This window comes from Anolis sagrei, chromosome 1 (assembly GCF_037176765.1).
Source record: "Anolis sagrei isolate rAnoSag1 chromosome 1, rAnoSag1.mat, whole genome shotgun sequence".
Lineage (NCBI taxonomy): Eukaryota > Metazoa > Chordata > Lepidosauria > Squamata > Dactyloidae > Anolis > Anolis sagrei.
Genome location: NC_090021.1, coordinates 238,098,487 through 238,123,452, shown reverse-complemented (window position 1 = coordinate 238,123,452; position 24,966 = coordinate 238,098,487). Strand labels below are relative to the sequence as shown.

Sequence of the window (24,966 nt, the reverse complement as noted above, 5' to 3'; positions counted from 1 at the left end):
CAACATAGTTAAAATAACACATTATTTTTTTAAAAAACAACATAAAGCAAAATAAAACAAAAACAAACAAACAAGAGCATAACACAATATCAAAACAACCATTGCAAACAACTAGTAGTCTGAAATACCAATATATTTTTACTGGACCTTTCCCTCGAAACTGGAATGTTAGGCAGCTATTTTCAGCATTAGACTCAGTGTGGTGAGGTGGTTGGCATGTTGGACAAAACACTGGGACACCAGGGCCATAATGCCCACTCAGACATGGAGACCCAAGTCACACTGTCTCCACCTTAGAAAAAGGAAATGGAAACCCCCCTTTGAACAATTTTGGCAGGAAAACCTCATGATAAGGTGGTCTTAGGATTGCCATAGGTAAGAAATAACTTGAAGGCAAAACAAAAAACAGTAGTTTCCTAATCTATTGCACAGCAAATGACTGAATTATTCCAAAGCCCGGAGAAAGAAAATGGCTTTTAAGAAAGTTGAAGTGTTTTCACAGAAAGACAGAATTTGTAGATTTTTTTCTCCATAAAGTCAACACCCTGTAAAATCTGTTCACCAGAGGTGAATGTGAGACATGTGAACATGACTCATTTTACAGAGGAGGAAGAAGCTACACAAACATATACATTGCATATAATTAAAGAACCTTTTATTTATTTATTTATTTATTATTTATTTATTTACTGCACTTGTAGACTGCCGTTCTCAGCCCTAGGGCGACTCACGGCGGTGTACAACATGTAAAAACAGGTACAATTTACAACATAAGCAATATCACAACAACATTAAACATTAGGGTGGATTTAGGACATTAGGGTGGAAACTGGCTCAGAAGCTGGAGCATCACCTTTGGTGACAGTCCATTTTGCATGACCTTGTGGTCCACTATGAAGTCACCCCTGAATATTAACAAGTAAAACCCACCAACAGTCCCTGATTGCTCCGTAGTCCTGGGACATACCTGCTGTGATGAAGTCTGGCATGCCAGCACAGAAGTGACATCAGTAGGTGGGATTATCTCATTTTCCCACTCAAAGTAAATGTTTTTTTTTAAAAAAAATCATTTCCCCCTCCTAAGCTTTAAGAAACCATGAAGTTCTTTGGTGGGAATGTAAACGCCTAATTTACGATGGAACTGTTGGAGGACAGAGTTTCCTCCCCAATAGAAATTCCACGTGTAAAATGGCAAACCGGCATATTTGCTCAATCATGCAGGCTTGTAGTAAGGAAGGTGGTCAGTCCAGTAAGTACCCATGATCACTAGTTGCATGAATACCACAAGATGCCAACTTTGTGCAGTAATATTCCGATTTATAATTCTAAAGAGTTGGTTGAAATAGAATCCACAGCCTCTCTTATAGGCAGTTGACAAACTCCTGCCTAGTAAAGTTGCTCCACTACATAAATGGACCAGATTATTTAAAGACACATTTTAAGTAGAGGGTTGTTCTCTAAGATTTATAAGCAGCTTCAGAGTGTTACCTTAAAGGAAGACAGGTATAAAAATAAATGGGTTCTAGATTTAGATGCTCCAACAATAGAAGAGAATTGGAACTTGAAACATGAATCTATTCAGTCATTTTTCTCATCTTTATGTTTGAGAGAAATATAGTACAAAGTTATGTGTACATTGTACTTCACATCAGCGACTGAACAGGATTTATAAAATGATGTAGTTCCGGTAGGTTGTTTCCAATTAGTGTCTCTCTGCTGATAGAAAGCACTTTGGTCCACTGGAGATTTCTCTCAATGGAAGGGATAAGGAAATTCGAGCAGTTTCCTACTGCTGCAAGCACTTTAAACATTGCTTTAAAGGGCTACCCAACCCCCTGAAGCAGATTTTGGGGGGGGGGGGGGCATGATGGGAGTGCAAGGGTCAGAGAAACTGTTTTCTCTGACTGTTTTAAATTGAATTTATATAATTGTTTTTAACTGCTGTTTTAATTGCAACTGTGTGTTTTAATGTATTGTTTGGCATCTAATGGTTGCCTGTTGTAAGCTGCCCTAAATCCCTCTTCGGACGGGATATAAATGCTCGAAATAAATAAATAAATAAATAAACAAACAGTAGGAAACTACTTTCTTATTCCTTTTACTGCTTAATTAAAGACTCTGCTTAATTGAAAAGCTCAGTAAAAGGGTACCAGATGGATAAAACCCATAGTTACAAAGATCATGCCACTGAATTTCTGCACCTGTGGCAATACTGTCCTGATCCTAAACATTTGGGATGGAGTGGCTAAGTCAATGGACTAACTTCTTTTACCAACTGAAGTTGGATCCCCTGGTAATGCACTTAAGTTTTAAAAAATATCCTGCTAAAACTCAACAAAAACAACCTGATAATCAGTTTAGTTGTGTGTGATAGTAATCTTCAGTAAACTGAAGCTCTGGTTGATCTTTTCTGTCCTGTGGATTGCTTTGGGAAAAGTAGTGCTTCTCAAAAAGCTAATGGGACTTATTCATGTGGAAGAAGGAAAGGATAATGGAAATTTACTACACTATTAATAACAATAATCATAATAATCATAATAGTACTTTATTTGTATGCAGCCCTAACTCTCCAAAGGGATTCAGGGTGGCTTCCAACATATAAGTAACATTCAACTGTCGGAAAGAAAACCATATAGACAATTACATCAAAATAAACATATTCGACAATATAATACAACCTAATTTAACTTAACAAACAAAATAACAACAGGTAAATGCATCAAAAAATACCAAAATCCTGTTAAACACACTTAAAAATATTAAAAACCCATTTCATTGTAGCTCCATCACTATTACTGAAAAAGCTACCTCTAAAGGTGTATTGGAACAGGAAGAAGGTACTTCTTTATCTGTCCTTCCCATGTCCCCAGATCACCTGAGTCCTCTCAGAAGGTAACTAAATTAACTAAATGTATATATTACACATACACATATCAAAAAAATAGGACTGCCACATTCACATTAAGTAGAAACAACTGGTCTTCTCTTGAAATATAAAACACAGTCTTCGTGTGAGTAAATGTCCTGTTCTTTATTCCATATGGGTAGACTCCAGAAGTCACATGAATTGACTCCAACCTACGACCGGTTTCGACTCGCAAGAGCCTTCGTCAGGTGGTTGGGTCTACAAACAACGCATATAATGAATACACACATACAATTGAACAATTTTTATATCAAGTTTGTAAGAATATATACAGACACTCTACTTACTCAAATTATCACAAAAAGCTCAACTTTTGAGGTGAGCAATTCACCAAGTGTCTTCTGGAGGGGTGGGTCCTAATGGGACATAGATAGTGGCTAAAGGTAATATTACATTGCAACATGAATTATAATCTATAGAGAAATACAATATCTATGAAACAAAAATAATATAATACTCACAGCTAGTCTTTGTTGAGCAACTGTTAACAATGTCACTATCACCTGACCAATGGACTTGCTATATCAGTAATGGGTTGAGTTATTTTGATCCTATATTCGCCACAGAATAAAACTCATTGCAGGGTGTATTGCTCAACAAAGACCCTCCAGAAGACACTTGGTGAACTGCTCACCTCAAAAGTTGAGCTTTTTGTGATAATTTGAACCCAACCACCTGACGAAGGCTCTTGGGAGTCGAAACTGGCCGTAGGTTGGAGTCAATTCATGTGACTGCTGGAGTCTACTCATATGGAATAAAGAACAGGACATTTACTCACACGAAGACTGTGTTTTAAATTTCAAGAGAAGACCAGTTGTTTCTACTTAATGTGAATGTGGCAGTCCTATTTTTTGATATGTGTATGTGTAATATATACGTTTAGTTAATTTAGTTATTTTCATATTACCACAATCAGTGGATTTTGGTCCCCACAGTGTTAGGGGAACCCATTTTTCTTCTCTCCTCTCAGAAGGTACCATGACATAGGCCAGAACTGTTCTCACACTGTATATTCTTCAAACAGGGACAGTCTTGTCTCCTTGCCTCTTCTATATTTATCTACAACACAAAGCTAGTGAAAATAAGATATTCCAAATGTTGCTGAACTACAACTCCCAGCATTCTGACCAGCATACCCAGGAATGTGGGGAGTTGTGTACACATAAGAACTGGAGGACCACACCACACCACACCCTGGTCAAAGTTTTGTTAGAAGAGGCCAAGTTAGGGGTGCACATCATCTGAAAACCCTGAGCTACATAAATCTAGCAGTATTTGGGGGAGGGGGCAACTAGTCCAAAAGCCAGGAACTAAGTGGGTCACAGCAGGAGAGAGGAAGAAGATATTTAAGTCAGACTGAATTAAAATGCAAGCAGGCAGAGAGGGGAAGGGAGTGGGAAAGATACAGTTTTAAAGTGCAAGAAATAAAATGGAACCTGGAAGAATATGAAAGAAACTACCTTCCAAACTACTGGGATAACTCACTTTGCTTCCATGCCACTACCACTCTACTACTCAAGGTATTGGAGGTGCCGTTAGTAGATAAGATGTCCAGAGTGGCCTCTCACATAATCAAGAGCACTAACATTTCTAGGTTTTGATTTGTTTGCATGAGGTTGAGAATAATATGCAAATAATATGGAGAGATGTCAAGATAGATATTTAATTAGAGATAGACAAAGAATGAGGCATTTGGAAACATCCACACATTTATTTCTTTTAGTCCACTTTCAAACCACCCACTTACCAAGGTTCTCTGGATGGTGGAAATATGTTAAAATACAAAACAAGCTTTTGGAAATACAGTGTAATAGATAAACACAATACTATGAAAGAGTGAACTCAGAACAGCTTATACAATGCTAATGGAAAATGAGTTTAACCGGAAGACATTGATGATTATAGTTTTAATGATTTTATATGTATTTTTATTATGTTCTGTTAAATGTTTTTAATGGTATTTTTTAATGTTGTGGCATCAAATTGCTGGCAATTGTAAGCTGCCTTGAGTCACCTTCAGGCTGAGAAAGGAGGGATAGAAATACTGTAAACAAATACTTAAAAAAAAAACAACTAATACACACAAAAAGAGCAGAATTTACTTGTGATTAGAAATTCAATTTCTGGCGCCTTTGAACAATAGTGGATGAAAATCCTTCAACATGGCTGAGGATAATGAGAGTCAGAGTTCAACAACACATAAGGGGGCACCTAGCTCCTGAACCAAGTTACAAAAAGTCCAAAAGAAGCCTACCAGATATTTTCATAAGGTGCAATGTTGCAATTTTTTAAGGGAAAACTAGCATTGCTGTTTTTTCCAGCATTGTAGCTTGAAGAGAAAAGGGCTACTATATCATCTTAACCTTAATCCTTTGATACTCGTGTGTACAGCTAAATTGCCAGTTTTTTTTAAAAAAACAAACAAACCACCAGATTATTCCTGGGAATGGAGTGGGATTGATGTTGAAAAGTTCATCAACAGATTTCGAAAACAAGTCTTCTCTGTGAAAGAAAGTAGGAGATGAGATAGTTACTGCTATGCATTCTCCCCTTCCCAAGCAGACACACAGAGAGACAAATATGTCAGTCTGCTCTTAACAAGCCACAATGGATTCTGAATTATGCAAAATCCTGAACAGGCAAAGAGCTGGTCCAAAAGAAGAAGCACTTTATCATCTGGAGACATACAGTGGCAACGAGGAGGGTTTCCTTCTGGGAAAAGAAGGCTTAGTCATTGGACAAATTATCAGTCACCAGAGTACAGCCTTGGCATATCCTATACATCATTAGCCCTAATCACAATTTTATCCACAGAAAATCATATCTTAAGATCGCTAATGGAAGAGTCTTCTTTCTAGGGACCAATAGATCTGCTAATCATCAGCAAGCTGACCACGCTCGTTTGCTAAAGTTTTAAGGAAAGGATCACCAATCAATCTCATCAACCACCTCCTCCTCCTTTTCCTTACATACACACCCCTATAGATTTGGAGAGTGTGTTATGAACACTGATTTGTTTGTTTTTTAAATATGGGGCTTACAGACAACTCATTGCTACCCTCTTTCCATAACAAGACACCTGCTCAGCAGAGACCCCTGTAGCAACCTCTGCTTCAGTTCAGCAACAAAGCAGACCATCTCAGCCATGGACACAACTCATATTTTCACCCAACATGAGTAGAGGCACATTAATGAGATTGACAATCAGCACTCAGCTGCTGTTCAGTGCCCAGTGGGCAGGGGGAAACTGTCAAACATAATGCCAATTTCCTACTGAAGAAGGCATCCAACATTACTGGAAGCAGGCACTGTTGGCAGTTATGAAGTAAACACACAGAGAAAAGGGCCCCAGGGAGGTCTTACTCTCACTGTGTACAAGTGCTTCCATCATCTGTGGACTCTGAATGGAGGCCCCTTATAGTATTCTGGGCAATTACACATTTGTTTTATTGTTCAATTTTGGCCAATAATTCCTATGAGAAAAAATGAAATGCAAAATACTGAATTCCTGCATCACAGCAATTCACCAATATTGTACAATAGTTGTCCTGAGATCCGAACTATTGCATTAAGGAGGAAGATCAAATATGAAACTTAGACCTCATCTACACTGCTATATAAAATCCAGATTATCCACTCTGGCTGGATTATATGAGACTACACTGCACTATAATCCAGTTCAAAGCAGACAATCCGGATAAGGGAGTGTATATGGGGCCTTGGAAGACCAGCTGAAGACGAGTGATATCAAAAACCTCTACAGCAGTGGTTCTCAACCTGTGGGTCCCCAGATGTTTTGGCCTACAACTCCCAGAAATCCCAACCAGTTCACCAGCTGTTCTATAGGGAAAGGCATGTCCACAATGCTGATGATAACACAACAATAATAGGAATAAAGTAAGTTTAAATATGTGCTAAATACATGCCACACTTTTGCTCTAATAATTTCAAGGATGCACACATGATTCTCATTTTATAACAATCCTATGAGGTAGGACAGGCTATGAGAATTCACAAAGTTACAAATTTGAACCTAGATCTCTCAAGTTCCTTCTCTGTTAAACAATTAAACTAGTTAGTGGGGCAATACCTAGGAGGTAACATGATGTGTGCGAGCATACAAGTACAAGTACAAAACTTTATTACGGTCACTGACCAGCAATGTGAGCATACATATACATCATTGTATTCCTCTTTGGAAGAAGCGTATATGTTCAAGTGGGAAAAGCCATAATACCTCACCCTGTGGGTAATTTCTTCACCCACAGTCCCAGGCTCACTCCCTGTCATCTTAAACTGCTATAAGATGTGAGACGGCAGCTTTCTAACAGTCTTCTGCCTGAGAATTTCTAAAGTAGGCACCAACAGTGCAGATGGTCTTGTTTCTGTCTGATGAAGCTTCATATGTTCATAATGTAGAAGAAGAAAAAATAATAGGGAGAAAGCCAGGGGTTCATGGGACTCTGTGTAGATCAAGTCCCTTCCCTATGTGAACAGAAACTCCAAGTAGCAAGAAAGAGAGCTGGCTCTCAGTATGCCACCTCTGCCCAATACATCACAGAAAGACGGCGGCTCCGCCTATTAATGTACAGACTCTTAGCTCATTCTGTTTCTCCTACATTCCAACAAGTACCTCTCAAAATCCTCTCATTCATGTCTTGGCAGATCTCCCCTCCCTAAATCCATGCCCCTTCACCTCACTACTGACAGCCAGGACATCAGTATTCTGCAAGTGAACCTATTAGAGCTGCTGTTTACAGCTCCTCACAAATAAAACCCGTCTCCTGTTTGACTCCTGCAATAACCTAAAGTACTAAATCACTCCCTTCAGCAAGGCGCCTGCCAGGGAAATCTCCAGCTTGCAAAGTGCTAGCATCCCCCATTAAGATTCATCTTATTTTTTTAATTGTATTTTTTTTTTAACCTGGCCTGTGCTACAGTTTCCACGCCATTGACTCGGTGTGCTTTGCAGCCTGAAGAGTACCGTAATGGCCTCATTATTTCAACTGAGGAATCTCTGTTAAATTAGGCAGAGAAGGGTAATTATCTACTTGTAGGAGATAAGAAAGAGGTTTATTTTATCAGGAACATAATGCTATTCTGGTCTGGATCCAGCTCTCCAAATTGTACAATCCTGAACACAGGAGCCAGGCATTTCCCTTGAGTGTAGTGAAACACACGACCCTAGTAGCCACCTTGATGCTCAAGCATTCCTACCAAGAACATAAGCTAGAAGCTTAACCTTTTTAAAAAGTTCAAGAACTCTATAAAACCTTTACCCTGCCCTGCTCAGCCCAGCCCTTAAAATAAAATCTTATTTGCCAATTGTCATAACCTTTGCAAGATGGTTTTTCCCAAACAATTCAGATGACAGCAGGAAATAAAACACATGCCCAATCCCTCAGCCTATATACAATGCATCTGCTTAGAACTGGCTAATTTAACAAGTAATTAACCTTTCTTCACACCCTCCTTGTGTCTGATCCAAGATCAGCAAAATGAGCCATAACCAGGGAAGAAATTAAAGTGTACCTCACTGCAATTGAAGATCATTACTAATTTTAGGGGCACACAATAACCTAAATACAATGCCAAACTTTGTTTTTGTTAAGGGAGTTGACAGTATACTTGAAAAAAAGGAAACTCACAGTTGTCCCTACCTCTAACCTCTAAATTAACTCAGAAGGATTTTTTCTATATTCCATGTCTATCAAAATAACATTCAGTGTTTGCAAAGGACAGGAATTACAGCTGGAGGAATCACCACCTGCATAGAGTTCATTCCCATGCAATCTTCCTTGGAGTCCAGAAATCAGGTCATGTTGCCTAATTCGAATACATTCAAAATAATGTTATTTTTATGATGTTGAAAAGTACTGGGAGCGGCATCACGTGGCATCTGGACAAATGCCAGGGCTTAAGGTCCCACAGAACCTATTTGTTATAACCCATCTTCCAGAGGTGGATTATTCTGATGGAAAGCTGATTGCTAAATTCCTGGTGATGGTGACCTTTCTGAATCTAAAGAGCTGGAGTTGAGATATAGGAAGAACCTACACCTCAGCAGAAGGCTGCAGATGCTAGAGACCCATTACGACCATTTATCAAGTTACAAAGAGACATGGAGAAACTGTGCCATTATCAATGCTTAAGTAGGAGACCCTGATCAAATTAGGCACTTGGCATCTGGGGTCATATGGCTCTCAATCTCACAATCACTGCCTGGTTACTTTCAATCCTTCCTCTTGGTGGCTAGTAGTACTCTTCAATTTTTGTTTTCCTGACCTTGAATAATTAGGATTGTTTAGCATCTTGCTGATTTGTTTATCTGGACTACTGACTACTAAACAACTTCTGGACTGGACGACAGTCACCCTCTTGCTTCTTCTTTCATCCTGCTGACTATCCTTTAACTAACATGTCCTTGAGAGCTCTTACAATCTTACCACCTGATTCCTGGGGCACCTGCTGGATGGAGAATAAGTCACAACTGCATCTAACACCACTACTTCCATTTTTAAAACCATTTTATCCATTTCAAAGAAGCCAGTCCTGAAAGGAAAAGTACTAAGCTGGCCAACAACAACACTGACTCACTGCTGTTTCTTATCATTCCCACCACAATGCTTATGTGCCTATCTATGACAGGGGCATTTGGGGAAGATGGTCACCGGAGTCAGCACCTTCCCAGCAACCAAATGTACCAGTGTAGTGAATGATTATCACAATCCAGCATTACTTCTTTTTCTCTTCTGGTCCAAAGAGGACTGGTCAGTTAAAATGTTTCTTGTTTCCTGCCCATTCATGCATTCACAAGGGAGACAGCTAGGACTGAACTCCGGAAGCATGGAGATAAGTTTAAGCTAGTGCTGGGTCATATCCGATACTATCTACCTCTTCTTAACTAATAGCAGGTCTCCAAGGTCTCAGGCAGGGGACCTTCACAGTTCCCCAACTCTTGCCTTAAAAAACACATCCTCTCAAGCAATGAACCCAAGTCTTATTTTCATATAAAATATGTGTTTTGCCAGTGATCTATACCCTGCATGGATATATCCATTACTCTTCATACACTTTCTGGTAAAAAGCAGACCAAGGGCAGCTCCTGAAATGCCTTGATCTTCCTTGCTCTCTGAGAAAATGTATCCCAAGTGCTCTCTGCACTCGATGCTGCTTTAATCAGTTATACATTCAGGCTCTCCCAGACTTGCACTTAAAAGACACAAATCAACCAGCCATTCACCCAAGCTCTTTGCAAAACCTGATATCTTTGTAGGGGACTGGACTCAAACTACTGCCAAAGATCTATAAATGCACTTAATAGCTCACTATTGGTAAGTGCCCCACTTAACCTTCTGAGTGCCAATGCCATAGTTCTCCCGAGTCCAAAGAAGGGTGGAAATTCTGCATAATAGTGCATTTGCTAAGAACTGGAAATTTTACTATTGCTTTCTGAGATTCAGTCCAACTGGGTTGACTCCTCTGTTTCCTGCTCAGAGTTAAGAAAGAAAAAGGGAAGAAAAGAAGGATGACACTCTGTGCCATAGGTCTTGAGCTGACCATGGTATAATGTGAAACAAGACCTTGACTTCTTTGTCTATGGGAAGATGAATGTGTTGTGGCAAGAATACATTTTGGCTGGGTCTCAAAGTCAAACTAACACAAAGCTCTTGCACTTTGCATCAGAGTGGAGTTTGAAAGAACTTGGAACATTCTCTGAAAAGCAATCCTTCTTTGGGGCATTAGACTCATGAATCTATCAAGTCCTTAAACTGGGATAACTTCTATTTCTTCCCACACCCTTCCAACTTTTCTGGCAATATGGAGTTCAATTAATTGAAAGCATCTTCTTATACTAGAGAAATAACAATACACTAAGTCCCTAGTATATGTAGAGGTTTGTTTCCAGGATTCCCACAGACATCGAAATCCATCTTCCTCAAGTTCCATTATATATAATGGCATGGTAAAATAATGACCCATCTATAAAATGGTTAATACTCAAACAAGTGCCAAAGAGTGTTTGAGGACCTGTGAAATGGCAGGAGGCTACAGAAGGATATACTACACATCAGCATACTCTTCAGCATGCAACAAAATCAAGGCCTGCTTTTAGGTGTCCTCAGCTCCCAATATTTTCAAGCCAAGAGTGGTTGAATTCATGGATGCAAAACTTATGGATGTGAACGGTCTGCTGTATATCATCCAGTCTCAAGGCTTATACAGTAAGCAAAAATGGTATTGATGTACACATATTGAAAATGAAATGCTTAACAACTGCCCTGTGAAGTCCATCACCTGAGTATTTTAAAATCTTTTTTTTAAAAAAGATCAATACCTCTCATGAGTGTGGGAAAAGGTCTTGATGAATTGATTTTTAAAAAAGAAAATTATTTCACATTCTAGAAATATCTTAGGGTTAAAATAAGTTTGTAACCAGTTACTCAGCTGCATGAGAAAGGCTGTTTTGAAGAATATATGCAGAATTGTGTTGCAGGCACAAAATACTAATGCTTTTTGTGAATCAGGTGAGCTAGTGGAAATTGGGAGTAACTCTTCTGGATATATTATTTTTTTAATATTTTAAAATAAAAGACAACATGAACTGTTTATGTCTTCTGAATAGTGTGTGTACACAAATGCAGCATTATATTTTCTATTCCCAGTTTCTTCATCCCTGTCATATTCTGCTCCTTAACCCATTCACCAGACATTCCCTATTACAATATTGCACAGTTTCTTCAAAGAAAGATAAAATAAGAGTCTTGTTTCTGTATTCCTTTCTGATTCCATGTTTTGCATTTAAGCACTAAGAAAAATCCTAGGTGTCTGGCAGCTCGAAAGCTGTCTTCCCCTTAGGTGATTGGCTATTCAGAAGCCTGCTTTAAGCCACTGTTCTGCCTAAGTTATTTCAGACAGTATAGTTTTTTTTAAGGATTAGCAATATGCATGATTAATCTCTCTCTCACACACACACACACACACACACAGAGAGAGAGAGAGAGAGAGATGGGGAGTGTTTATGGGAGACAAGTTAGGAAACATCCAAGACTCTAAACTACTGGTCATTATGCTGCAATACTATGAAGTCTGATGAAAGGAAGTTGCAACCTGTAATTGAATTCAATTTCAAAATGTCTTCATCCCATTTTCCCCCACTGTGGATGCCGACCCCTTCTTCTAGTCTATTAGCACTAAATTAAATGGATGTCAGATCTAAATATCTTTCCTCTGCTGCACCAGTCAGCTGACAACTGATCTCTCTGCCAGGCACAAAACTGTACAACTAAGCTACCCAGTTGGTGCACCAGATGGTCCTCAGCATCTTCCTCTAGTACTGGAGGTCACAGGAAGGTTAGCCTTTCATCAAGTGGCCCTGGTACAACAAGGTTAGATGCACAACAAACAAAAAGAGCTGCAGCCCAGGAACTGCACTCCCCACCTGAGCACACAGCACTCTAAAGGGCACCAGGCTCTAGGTTGCCTGAGGAGGAAATCCACACTTGAGGAAATACATAACAAATGTCATATTTAAAGTCTTGCTGGTATTGTAGATGGAGTGGATGACTTGGAAATCTGTTGTTGAACTACAACATCTATCATCCCTTATTACCCACCATGCTGACTATAGTATAAGGGCCTTGTAATCCAACCACTGCTTGATGACTACAGATTCATTGACTTTGTTATTTAGGAAATGGCTTCATATCTCTTGATCCAACTCCTCACTAGACAATATCATATCCAACATACCAGCAACCTCTTCCTGACCACTCACTACTGCTTCTTGCTGCGGCTCTCTCTTTCTTTTCAGGTAGAAACCACCATAATGCACTGTCGTTGAAAGGATGAACTACCAGCTTTTTATCTCCAACCTCCTTTTAGTAAAAGAGAGATAGAAAAACAGAAAGAGCAAGAGCACACAAACACATGGAAAGCCACAAAATGTCAAGCTCTATGTTCTTCATCAGGACAACTCCAGCATAGCACTATGGTAGCTAGCTGCTCTGCTCTTAGAGGGAGAATAACATGTTATCCACAATTTTACAGCATGTTTCCCCCTGTACTCATCAATGCAAATGACACTGCCACTATAAGTCTAAGTGTTATAACATCTGGCTTTAAAGATTATGGGACCATTGTCTCAAAAAAACCCCAGCAATTTATTTCTACAGCCAACAGCTTTGGCTCTGAGGGCCACATCTGCATGACAAAGGTGGTGATGGTGACGATGATGATGAATAACTTTATTTATATCCTGCCCCATCTCCCTGGAGGGACTCGGGACGGCTTACAAGACAACAGCAGTGCAGAACAAAACACATAGAATATACAACAGAAATTAGTCTAAATCAACAAAAATGAAAATAAACAACATTCAATCAGTTATAGTAGAAGACAGCATTTCATTCCACTTGTCAATGTCAACAGTTCATTCTTCTTGGGTCAACCATTCCAGAATAGGCCTGTACACTACAGCTCCTGCAGTCATTTGGATGGAACAGAAAGCACAAACTATTTCAGTGCCAGCACCCCTGGGGAGCAACAACAGATGCCATTCCGACCTGCTTGAAGAATCCACATGACAGCCATCATTGTAACAAAGATATTTATACTTGCATAAATCAGATTCCCAGAGGGGCACTCCAGTTGACAAATCTGTCTTTGTCAAGATTTAATACTCATTTTCCTTCCACCGTAATGGAGTTCATCTAAACCTCTCTCTCTGAGAAAGAAAGACATTTCTCCTTACATTTCTATTAGGAGACTGAAGAATCAAAGCTACACAGGCAGCAACTTTTACAGCTTTTGGAAAGCTATGTAAAATACTACTAACTTCTCATTTCTGAGCAAAAGTTTTTCCCGTATCATCTTCCAAGCCCTTAATCTTAGAAAAAGGCAAGTGTTTTTCATGGCCTAGAAGTGTTAAGGCATATATGTGAAGAAAACAAAATTATTCCATTTTCTTATATGGTGATAAACAGATTCTTAGAATTGTGACCTTTGTGTGTGTATTAGTTACTTTGGACTTTCACCACATATGCTGACCTTTACATAGTAAATATATTGTCCTAACTGTTCACAAATACAATCTCTGAGATCTCCAAGGCACATCTGCCAATATATCAAAATAGTCAATATTTAGATAATAACCACAACTATGATCCCCATATTTTTCTATTATTTGCTCAATCACTTCCCTATATAAGCAGTATCTATAGACAGAAATCAAGAAGAAACAGATATTGTGTAGTCTTAATCTTCTCAGATCCTAGTATCTGAAAACAGATAAAGAAAACTGAACAACATCCTCATTTCATTTTCAGCCACTGAAGTTATAAGGAATATGTCACCCATACACATCAGCCTCCCATACTCGCCCCCTTTTCATATAAGGAGCCACAGTGATGCAATGGGTTAAGCCCTTGTGCCAGCTGAATTGCTGACCTGAAGGTTGGCGGTTCAAACACACAAGACGGGGTGATCTCCCATCTGTCAGCTCCAGGTTCCCTTGTGGAGACATGAGAGAAGATTCCCACAAGAATGGTAAAACATCCGGTCATCCCCTGGGCAACGTCCTTGCAGACAGCCGATTCTCTCACACCAGAAGTGACTTGCAATTTCTCAAGTCGCTTCTGACATGATAAAAAAAACTTTTTCATATTAGGAAACCACCTACTACATCACCATTTTCAAACAGAGTAGAGGTAGAGATGCATAAGTATGAAGGCCTTTATTCCATCACCCCCACCTCTCACAAGTGCAACAGGCCATGTTTAGGTCACGCAATCCAGGGTTAATAATCTTGAATACACACAGTTTTCACCTGGACACAGAGCCCTGCACTACTACTGAAGTAGCCTGCCCACCCCCAATACAAGACATGCACCAATAATATTGCAGTATGAGTGAATGTAAAGATTTTTCTGTTTATATATCTGCATGTGGTAGCTCAAAGTAACATCCAGTTTTGAGTTCAGAATTTTAACTATATGTTATGTTGGAATGTTGTCTTTTCATACACAGTATAACTCCTGGACCTGTGAGACCGGTATTCAGTTTCATCTCACCACAATATGTCCTCTCTATACATTTTCTAAGTCCTCCAAGTAATTCTATGGTATGCATCAACCAGAAGTTACCATAGAGTCAATTTGGAGGAACTAGCAAATTCCTAAAAGGATAACTCTCTGGGAATTTTCTAGTCCTCTGGGCTGACTTAATGGTAACTTCAAGCAGAAATCATTCATATCAATAGGTCTTCAGTTTCCACAGTAAGTTCAGGAATGCATCCCCAGTGGATATGGCTGACAATACTGTAACTGTTTTCACATAATTGTATTATTATTGTTGTTGTTATCATAATTCCTTATATACCTACTTTCATGTTATTATTATTTGAAATACAACAAGATGAGTCCACAGCAAACAAGATCACTCTGCTGGCTGTTGGATCACACGTCGGACACTTTCCAAGTGTCTAGGACTGTGTGATGTATCAGCGAATAATACGTGCAGATCCCAGTAAAGTGGCCTTTTGCAGCTGGCAGATGGTAATTTTGTCAGCGCCGATTGTGTTTAAGTGCAGGCCAAGGTCTTTAGGCATTGCACCCAGTGTGCCGATCACCGCTAGAACCACCTTTACTGGCTTGTGCCAGAGTCTTTGCAGTTCACTCTTTAAGTTCTCGTATCGTGTCAACTTTTCCAGTTGTTTCTCTTCAATCCTGCTATCACCTGGGATTGCAACATCAACAATCCATACTTTGTTTTTTAACATGATTGTGAAGTAAGGAGTATTAATTATTATTATTAATAATAATAATAATAATATTAATATCCCACTTTATCTCTCCTGCAGGAGACTCAAAACGGCTAGGCATTATGCAAACACACACACAGAGGTGCCTTCCTTTTATTTTAAAGATGGTGCTTTCCATTTTATTATTATTTTTTGTCAGAGGCATAATTAGTGCCACAATAAAAATGACAAATACAGAAATAATAAGATGAAGTCACTTCACTCCACCACCAAAGTGCTTTTATGTGAAAGGGGAAGCTCCCCACACTAGCAACCTGCAGCTGTGTAACCGTGGTTCATGCAGCTGCAGTTATCATGAAGCTGAATCAGACTCTGGTGTTTTCTTTCCCCTAAAGGGACTGCCTTTGGGTTTTTTATAATGTATATCAGCTGCCAGATTAGGAAGACAGGCCTCAGATCTTACTAAGCATGTCTCTCATGGCAAGCTTTTCTCAGCGGCTTTCTTCTGAATTTTTGCATGCGTGAGAGCAGGATGTGATGGGACTGCCTGCACGCACAGACATTTCATTATCCACATCCTACTTTCAGTATCAGCACAGCACAAGCCACAACACCCACTGAACCCACTGGTATCAATGATGCAGACCACTGCAGAATGTTTTTCAACAAACAAGCCAAATGCTACACAGAGAAGGTCCCATATGGGTACTACAGACATGTCTGAGAGCTAACACAGAGCTGACAGTAAGATTCAAAAGGCAAGTCTTTGCTGACCGCCACCAAGTAAGCTGTTTCAAAACAGATGTCACTGTCTGCTCTATCAGTCAAGATGAAGACGTGACTAATAGGTTCAGCGGATGGTGCTTACTCACCTCTAGCTCAGTGGAAAGGAGGAAGAGAATGCTGACTACACTGCCTCGCATTTAAAGGCCCACCATGAGCAAAAGGACTGTAAATTAGATTTTTGACTTGTACTTGGTTGTCACTGAAGGACTGCCAAAGTGCCAGTGCTGTATGACTTCTAATGGCAAATGGGAGCTCATGTGACTGAATGTCTCTTCTCCCTCCATCCCTCAATTTATTTTACTATTTTAACCTACCATTTTGCTAAACAGCATGCATAGGAAACCTACCAATAATAAAATAACTTGTTAAGCTTAATTAAAAAGCATGCTATGTTTTAAAAAATCTTTAAAACATAATATAAAAACAAATGCAGCAAAAGCACATTAAAAACATAAAATAAAAAACATAGCCAGAATGCAACTAATGTAATCAAACTTCTTCAACCACAAGCTCGTTTTTGTGTCGAAGTATGCAGAAATATGTGGAGTCTTTAGCAGCTCCACGTATCTCCTTTTTTCATGTTAGGAGCAACTTGAGAAACTGCAAGTTGCTTCCAGTGTGAGATAATTGGCTGTCTGCAAGGACATTGCTCAGGGGACACCCAGATGTCTGATGTTTTACCATCCTTGTAGGAGGCTTCTCTCATGGGGAGCTGGAGCTGACAGAAGGAGCTCAACCCACTCTCCCTGGATTCAAACCACTAACCTGTTGATCAGCAGTCCTGACGGCACAAGGGTTTAACCCATTGCACCACCAGGGGCTCACGTATCTCCTTGATGCTTCCTATTTCTATGCAAAGGGAATTGTTTGTATGAAAAAAAAAATTCAGTCTCCTACACCTTTAGCTGAAGCCTGATGTCATACTGTCCAGACACATAGGTCCTTCAATTTAATGATCCACAATTAGAACTAGATCTTAGTAGCTCTAGCAGTACCAGTATGTGCAAAAAGAGTGGGAGAAGGTATGAGGAGATGAACTTCCATATCTTGGCTGAAACATAGGTGGTTCAAGACTTTATGTCACAAATTATTTTAAAAAATCCATGAAAACATTCTTATGAGTGATAAGAAAGGGAAGGTTTGAATGTGCCCAAGCAATTGGTCATCTCCTCTGCATATTCCGAAAAGGATTATTTTCACCCATGTCTTTACTGTGTGGATTTGAAGGTTACAAAGTTTGTAGACCCAGCAAGGAACTGTAACAAGATCATCAAAATGATCAAGCTGATAACTTTGACTTTAGGTTGGGTTGCATGCTATTCTGGTCTGTAATTTACACTTCATCTAGAAACTGAGATGATAGTTCATTAGAAAAGTAGAACATTGTGCTCTTGCGCACATAATATATGCAAAGAGTTCCTATTTCCTTCTCACAATACCCATACCACACCAAGACAGGTTCGTTTGCTTTATATCTATAGCTGGAAAAACAGAATGAAACACTTCTTCCTGGCAATTGAAAAACCAGTGGCAGTGACAGCACCAAAGCTGACAGCACCAATTTTCTAGTCCTCCAGAGTGACTTAATGGTAACTTCAGGCAGAAATCATTCATATCAATAGTTAGGCACCTGACAAATACCTATAGCCCAGCTGCAAGTGAGCAGACACAAGGCCAGCCCCATCCTGTTCGACCTCCTCTTCCTCTTCACTACTGCAACCATAATTCCACAAGCTTACAAGTGTGAGCACACCTACTATCTGAAGACAAACTCCTGAACCTGTATACTTTTGATAAAGAACGAAAGAAGTGGACATTTAAGATGCTTCCATGGAGTAATGTGTATTTTTCTTTAAATAGATCTCATTTTATCTCTCTGCACTTGTAACAATACATGAAAGACATACTTTTTTCCACCTCAAGCACTTAACATAGTAGTCTAATGACTCAATCCTTCATGTGGCTCACAACATTACAAAATTATGTGCAGGAGCACAAATGCCAGTGTAACTCATGGCATTGCTGTCACGTTGCTGTTTACTTAAGATGATGCATTGATGCTTCAACTCAGACAGGTTTTGTGGCATCACTGATTTGTTTCTTTACTTACAATTATTTTAAGCCACTTTTCATGGCTATGTCCTCCAAATGAGAGTTTCAGAACCTGGGAGAATCAAGGCATAAATGACATGTGCTCATGCTGACCAATCTAAATGCAGCAGCTGAAACATTACGGTGTAGGTCAACTGGAAGAGAATTCCAAAGCTTTGGGGCTACCCGTGAAGAAAACCCCTTTCCAGTGCAAATCATTCCCCTTGGTCTCAATGTAAGATAATAAATAGAGCTCTTCAAAACAGATCTTAACAATAGGAATGTAAAGACAGCCCTTCAAGAAATGAGGTCCCAAGTCAACTTGGAAGAATGTAAGTGATATGTGGCCAGCACTGCCCTTATTCCAAGTTTTTGCTTCCCTCAATTTTCTACCATTCCTTGAAATGTCTGGGTACACAGTAAAATATTGTCTGGATATGCAGCAAAAGACATTGATTATTATAGTTTTAAGTTATTTTATATGGATTTTATTATGTGATTTTAACTGTTTTTTAACTGATATGTATGTATGTATGCTGTGCCATTTAATTGTTGCCAGTCTGTATGCCACCCTGAGTCACCTTCGGGCTGAAAAAGGCAGAATAAAAATGCAATAAATAAATAAATAAATAAATAAATTGTAATTTATTTTTAGCATACACCTTGATTTGAAGATGATTTGCATTCCCAGAAGGTCCCTGGAATTAAAATTCACCTTGAAAAGAAGCCACACATTATCCATGTATCTAATGTTAAATATAAATTGCTGAAGGGATAGAACTGAACTCAGGAGGTGTCGTTACCAACTCACCAAAATGAATTTGCTTGGTAGTAACAGGAATTCCATGAACTCAGGAGGGCTAATGCATGTCTGCTCCTATAAGTTGTCCATCCCTAAAAAAGTAAGGCCAGGACTTTTGATTCAGTCCATAAACATACTGGGTCCAGTCATGATTGATACCATTAGATATTGACAAGACTAAGGCCCCTTCCACACAGCTGAATAAAATCCCACATTATCTGCTTTGAACTGGAATTTAGGGCAGTGTGGATTCAGATATCCCAGTTAAAAGTGGATATTGTGGGATTTTCTGCCTTGATATTCTGGGTTATATGGCTGTATGGAAGGGCCCTAGGAGAAGGAGTTATCTAGAAGAGTTAAGATGTGGGGAAGCTCATTCAGAAAAAAATAAACTACTAAGACCAATTGGGTCACCCTCATTCTATCCAGTTCCCAATGTAATTAATCTACAAGGGTACCAAAACACTTTTTCTATGAGGAACCCAGGATCCAAGAGCAGGTCTATTGCCAGATTAGGCATCCTTTCCATCAGTGAACCATTTTTGAAGACACAACGCTATACAACACCTTAACAATATTGAGCCATTCTAGTTGGGTTAGGAAACACCATAACTAAACTGAGTTGCTCTCATATCTGTGACACAGAATAATTCTGTAGCTACTTCAGCCATCCATACAAACCCAAAAGAGAAGGGCTTCCAAGCATCTAGCAATAGTAGTTCAAAAAGGCTCTTTTTAAAAATTGTCCAAACATATTTTAAATGGTCCACACATTTATAACTTGAATCCAAGGTCAAACAAACATTAATTCACTAGCATGCTCAATAAACATTTTGTAGAGAATTTTGGTCCATTCCCAAGAACAGTTTCATCTCTAGAATAGGTTCAGTGTTTAAAACCTACTACCTTCTACTTCTAAAATCTTCTTAGACTCAAGCCTCCTAGGAGAAAAAGCAGTTTTTTATATACTCACACATTCTCACTTAAGCTGAGTACTAATTAGCAGTAACCGTTTTAGACACTCACTTTTCTTTTGACTACGTTACACAAGTATTTGTATGTTTAAACGATGGTGATAAGATGTTATTATCAAAGAGTTCAATATCTTATACCAAATTCTCAGAAGCTCAGAATCTGATAGACTTGATTTACCTCTGAATCACAGTGATGTAAACATTGTTTGGACGTTTCACCAGCAGAAGGAAAAGAAAAACCAAATTAAATGTTACCAAGTCACAGTCATTGCTTGAAGTATTTGTAACCATTTCTGTATTGGACAGACCCTGATCGCAATATCTATACCCTCTCCCACAGCCTGAACCTAGGCCACCTTTCACTTGTCCTTGCTTTATTTATGCCATGAGGCCACTTTAAACCTGGATGTTCTTTCTTCAGCATTAAAACATGTTTCTTGTTCTCTTGGTTTCTCATCCAAGCATGAAACTACTGTTTCAGAAGATTTTGTTTTCAAAGGGATGATTCTATATATCTAACCATGCAAAGCCCTACTCTAAAAGGCTAGCTCAGTCAAAACAACAATCTCAGAATAAGACTTAAAACAGTACCAATTTACCACTTGTCTGTGGCTCTAAATCAAAGGTTCTCAACATTCCTAATGTCACAACCCCTTAATACAAGTACTTCGTGTTGTGGGGATCCACAAACATAAAATTATTTTCATTGCTACTCCCGAACTGTAATTCTGCTACTGTTATGAATTGTAATGTAAATGTATGATATGCAGGATGTATTTTTATTCACTGGACCAAATTCAGCACAAATACCTGATATGCCCAAATTTGAATACTGGTGGGGTTGGGGGAGGGGGGGTTGATTTCATCATTTGGAAGTTGTAGTTGCTGAGATTTATAGTTCACCTTCAATCAAAGAGCATTCTGAACTCTACCAATGATGGAATTGAACCAATCTTGGCACACAGAACTCCCATGACCAACAGAAAAAAAACTGGAAAGGTTTGGTGGGAATTGACCTTGAGTTTTGGAGTTGTTGTTCACTTACATCCAGAGAGCACTGTGGACTCAAACAATGATGGATCTGGACCAAACTTGGCACTAATGTTCCATAAGCCCAAATATGGACACAGATTGAATTTGGGGGACATTGACATTTGAGAGTTGTAGTTACTGGGATTTATAGTTCACCTACAATGAAATAACATTCTGAACCCCACCAACAACAGAATTGGGGCAAACTTCCCACACAGAACCCCCATACTGAATCCCATATTGCTGGGATTTATAGTTCACCTACAATCAAAGAGCATTCTGAACCCCAGCAATGTTAGAATTAGACCAAACTTCCCCTATGTCTTGAAGGGAATCACTGGCATGAGCCTCCCTCCAGCATTGCACGCTCTCCCTCACCTGCACATGTGCACCATGCCGCCATGCACCAAGCACACCTGATTTCTCCTACACTCTTGGAGTCTCAGAAACAGCCCTCCCCTTGGCTGATAGCGGAGGAGGGCTTTTGGTGGGAGGATTTGTCGTCTGTTTCCAAAAAGGAAGAGAAGGACAGGTGGAAAGATCTTCAGCCTTCTCTGCCAAAGGGGTTCCTAAGACCATCAGAAATATATGCTTTCTGATGATCTTTGGTGACCCCTCAGAAACCCCCTCATGACCCCCCCCCCCAGGGATCCTTGTTAGAAAAAATCTATATTCACATTTATTGTGCATACCTAATTATCAGGTGCTTGCCTCTTTTCCTCAAAATGTAAATGCTATGCTTTAAAAGTATTTATGATGTGTTCTCCTATCCATTCCATAATTTTAATTTTTTGGTCTTCTGCTGTTCCTTCCACGTTGCTCCATATAAACCGTTACACAGCAACCAGCACATAAAGGAAGTGCTCTACCCTCCTGCCTCCTCGATCTATACAAGAGCCACTCACAAGATTCCAGTGAAATAAAGAGCGAACAAGTTGTTGCTGTGTTAGCAAGAAGGATGCTTTTAACAAGCCTGTGAATAACTCAGCAACTGCCCAGGCTCGAAGTGCTGGGTTTTCTGTGTGCTTTGAAATTCTTTCTCCGACATCTACAGTGGGGGCTCTGTGCACTCAGATGCAGAAATAATTACACAGCCCTGCTCTAAAGAAATATTGAGCTGCTGCTACAAACACTCCACTACGAAGACTAAAGACCTGGAAGGTTTGGACAGTTTGTTGGCAATTACAGCCAAGTGCCTGACCTGAGCTCTGGAAGCCAGCTAACAGCACAGAGACTCTTCTGTGGGTATGGCTCTGTGGACCCACAGCTTTGCCAAGCTGCCTTGAGGTGACTTTACTTGGGAGTAAATCCTACTGAACACAGTGGTGCCTAGTTCAGTGTGAACTTCCACTGGGGCAGGCTACACAGCGACCAACTGGAACTCTTTGGCTAAAGAGAATGGGGTTTGATTTAGAGCAAGTGGAAAACTGTGAGCCCCTTAAGAGATCAAGGGCTTGGCAACGGGCTAGAGCATTTGGCAGTCATCCTTGAACGGGATCCATTCAAGTAACTGCAAATCATGTTTGCAAGTAACTGTGTGTGTTTTGCACAAACACACCTTTGTATGTTACAGCAGAGAATCTCAAAAGCATGAAGACAGAGCAAAAGGAAGCATCTAAATAGATCATAGTTTCCACAAAGCTCAAAGGCTCCACCTTTGAATCCACAAAAGGCCCCTTTCAAGCATGTGAGAATATCCTCCCCTCTTTTTCCTCATCTTTTCCTACTTTGTCTTCAATTATTACAATGCCAACTTTTAAAACCAGGGACTGCCAAAAGGACCACAACACTCCTCTGTCGTAAACCAAGTGGTAAGAGAGAAAAATACTTTTATTCTAAACTTTGGAAAGGTGAGTCACCATCTTCCCTGTATGTTTTTGGAGAAGGAAATTCCACTCTCTAGATGAGGTTGACACCGAAGTATGAGCTCTCAGGAATTTATATTTTGAGCTGCCAATCTTAAGAAGGTGACTCTGTACTCTGAAGGCTGCTCCATTCACCAACTGCAACATTCACACTTGCCTCAAACACACAAGAGTTCTTTCTCCCACCCTGGGCATTCCACAGATATATAAACCCCTCTTGCCTAGCTTCCAACAGACCTCACAACCTCTGAGAATGCCCACCATGAATGTGGGTGAAATGTCAGGAGAGAATGCTTCTGGAACATGGCCATACAGCCTGGAAAGTTTACAACAACACAGTGATTCTGGCCATGAGTTTTTGACATTAACTCTTTGGAGACATTGCAAAAATACAACTCCAAAGAGTCAGTCTGGAACATGGCCATACAGCCCAGAAAACTCACCCCACTGCTCCAAATATCCTAAATGGCGGGAAACATCTCTGGAAACTGCTTGGGAGGAGTGCACTTTCTGTTGCTATGAAAAGTATAATAATGTGCACACCTAAACATTAGAAAGAACCTCCTAATGGCAAGAGCAGCTCTAGATGGGATATGCCACCTCACCTTGGGAGCATGGAGTCTCTTTCTTGGGAGGTTTTTAAACAGAGGCTGGATGGCCATCTGTCAAGAGTGCTTTGATTGTGCATGGAAGAGAGGTCGACTGGGTGTCCCTGGGGATCTCTTTGACCGTTAGGATTCTATGGAGTAAATATGGAGACATGCAAGTTTGTTTTGTTTCCCTAAACATACAGGTCAAGCACTCTGTTGTATTGCAACCTGGTCCCATAGCCAGGACCTGTCTTTAAAAAGTGTAGTGGGAGCTTTTAAACAGAGGCTGGATGGCTATCTGTTGGGGGTGCTTTGAATGCAATTTTCCTGCTTCTTGGCAAGGGCTTGGGCTGGATGGCCCACGAGGTCTCTTCCAACTCTAGGATTCTATCTGAGTAAGGGGCGTCTTGCAATCACTCCGGAGCCAACTTGGTGTGTCCCGGGGCTTGCCTTCAGAGCCCAAAGGGGAGCGGAGGGGAGGGGCAGGCCGGGTCCCGGGGTGGGTGGGTGAGGGGCGAGGGGGGGGGCTCTCCTTACCGCGTCCGGAGGCGAAGTGGAGGCGCAGCGCCTTGCCTTGGCGCACCAGGCTGATGTGCAGGTAGGTGAACCAGACGGCGAAGGTGAGCAGCACCAGGAGGAGCAGCAGCTTGAACTGCTTCCGGATCTTCTTCACCGGGAACCACAGCATCCTCCAGGCTGCATTCCCGGGGGGTCGCCTTGCCCCCGGGGGGTGAGAGACGAGCGGGAGAAGGGGGCAAGGAGGCAGATCTGGGGGGGGGAGGAGGAGGGGGGCAAGCGAAGGAGCGCCTACCCCGGGCCCCTGGGGCTCATGGGGCCCGCTCGCCCGCCCCTCACCTGCCGCAACTTTGGCGTCTCCGCCTGGCGTGCAAACTTCGGAGGCGAGGACAGAGGACGAGGAGGGGAGGGGGGAGAGGCAGGGGAGCTCTCCCGCGCCTTGAGGGGGGCCCCTAAGGGCGCTGCTCCCGGAGAAGCAGAGGAGGAGGAGGAGGAGGAGCCCGGCCGCCGCCTCCCGCCACCAGCCCCCGGCGGGAAGGGACAACAAAGGCACCCGGGCAACAGAAGCAGCGGCGGCGGCGGCGGCGCGGAGGCGGCATCGGGGAGACTCCCCGCGGGCCGCGA

General features: G+C 40.7%; 1 protein-coding gene across 1 annotated transcript in view; it reads right to left on the bottom strand.

Moving 5' to 3' along the window:
• The window catches only part of B4GALNT4 (beta-1,4-N-acetyl-galactosaminyltransferase 4), a 216,895-nt gene extending 192,311 nt beyond the window's left edge, over positions 1-24,584 (bottom strand). Inside the window, exon 1 of the mRNA XM_060770120.2 lies at positions 24,364-24,584. Within this exon, the coding sequence (XP_060626103.2) occupies positions 24,364-24,514 (151 nt within the window). The 5' untranslated portion in view covers positions 24,515-24,584. The remainder of the gene's footprint in view (positions 1-24,363) is intronic.
• Between the last annotated feature and the right edge of the window lie 382 nt (positions 24,585-24,966).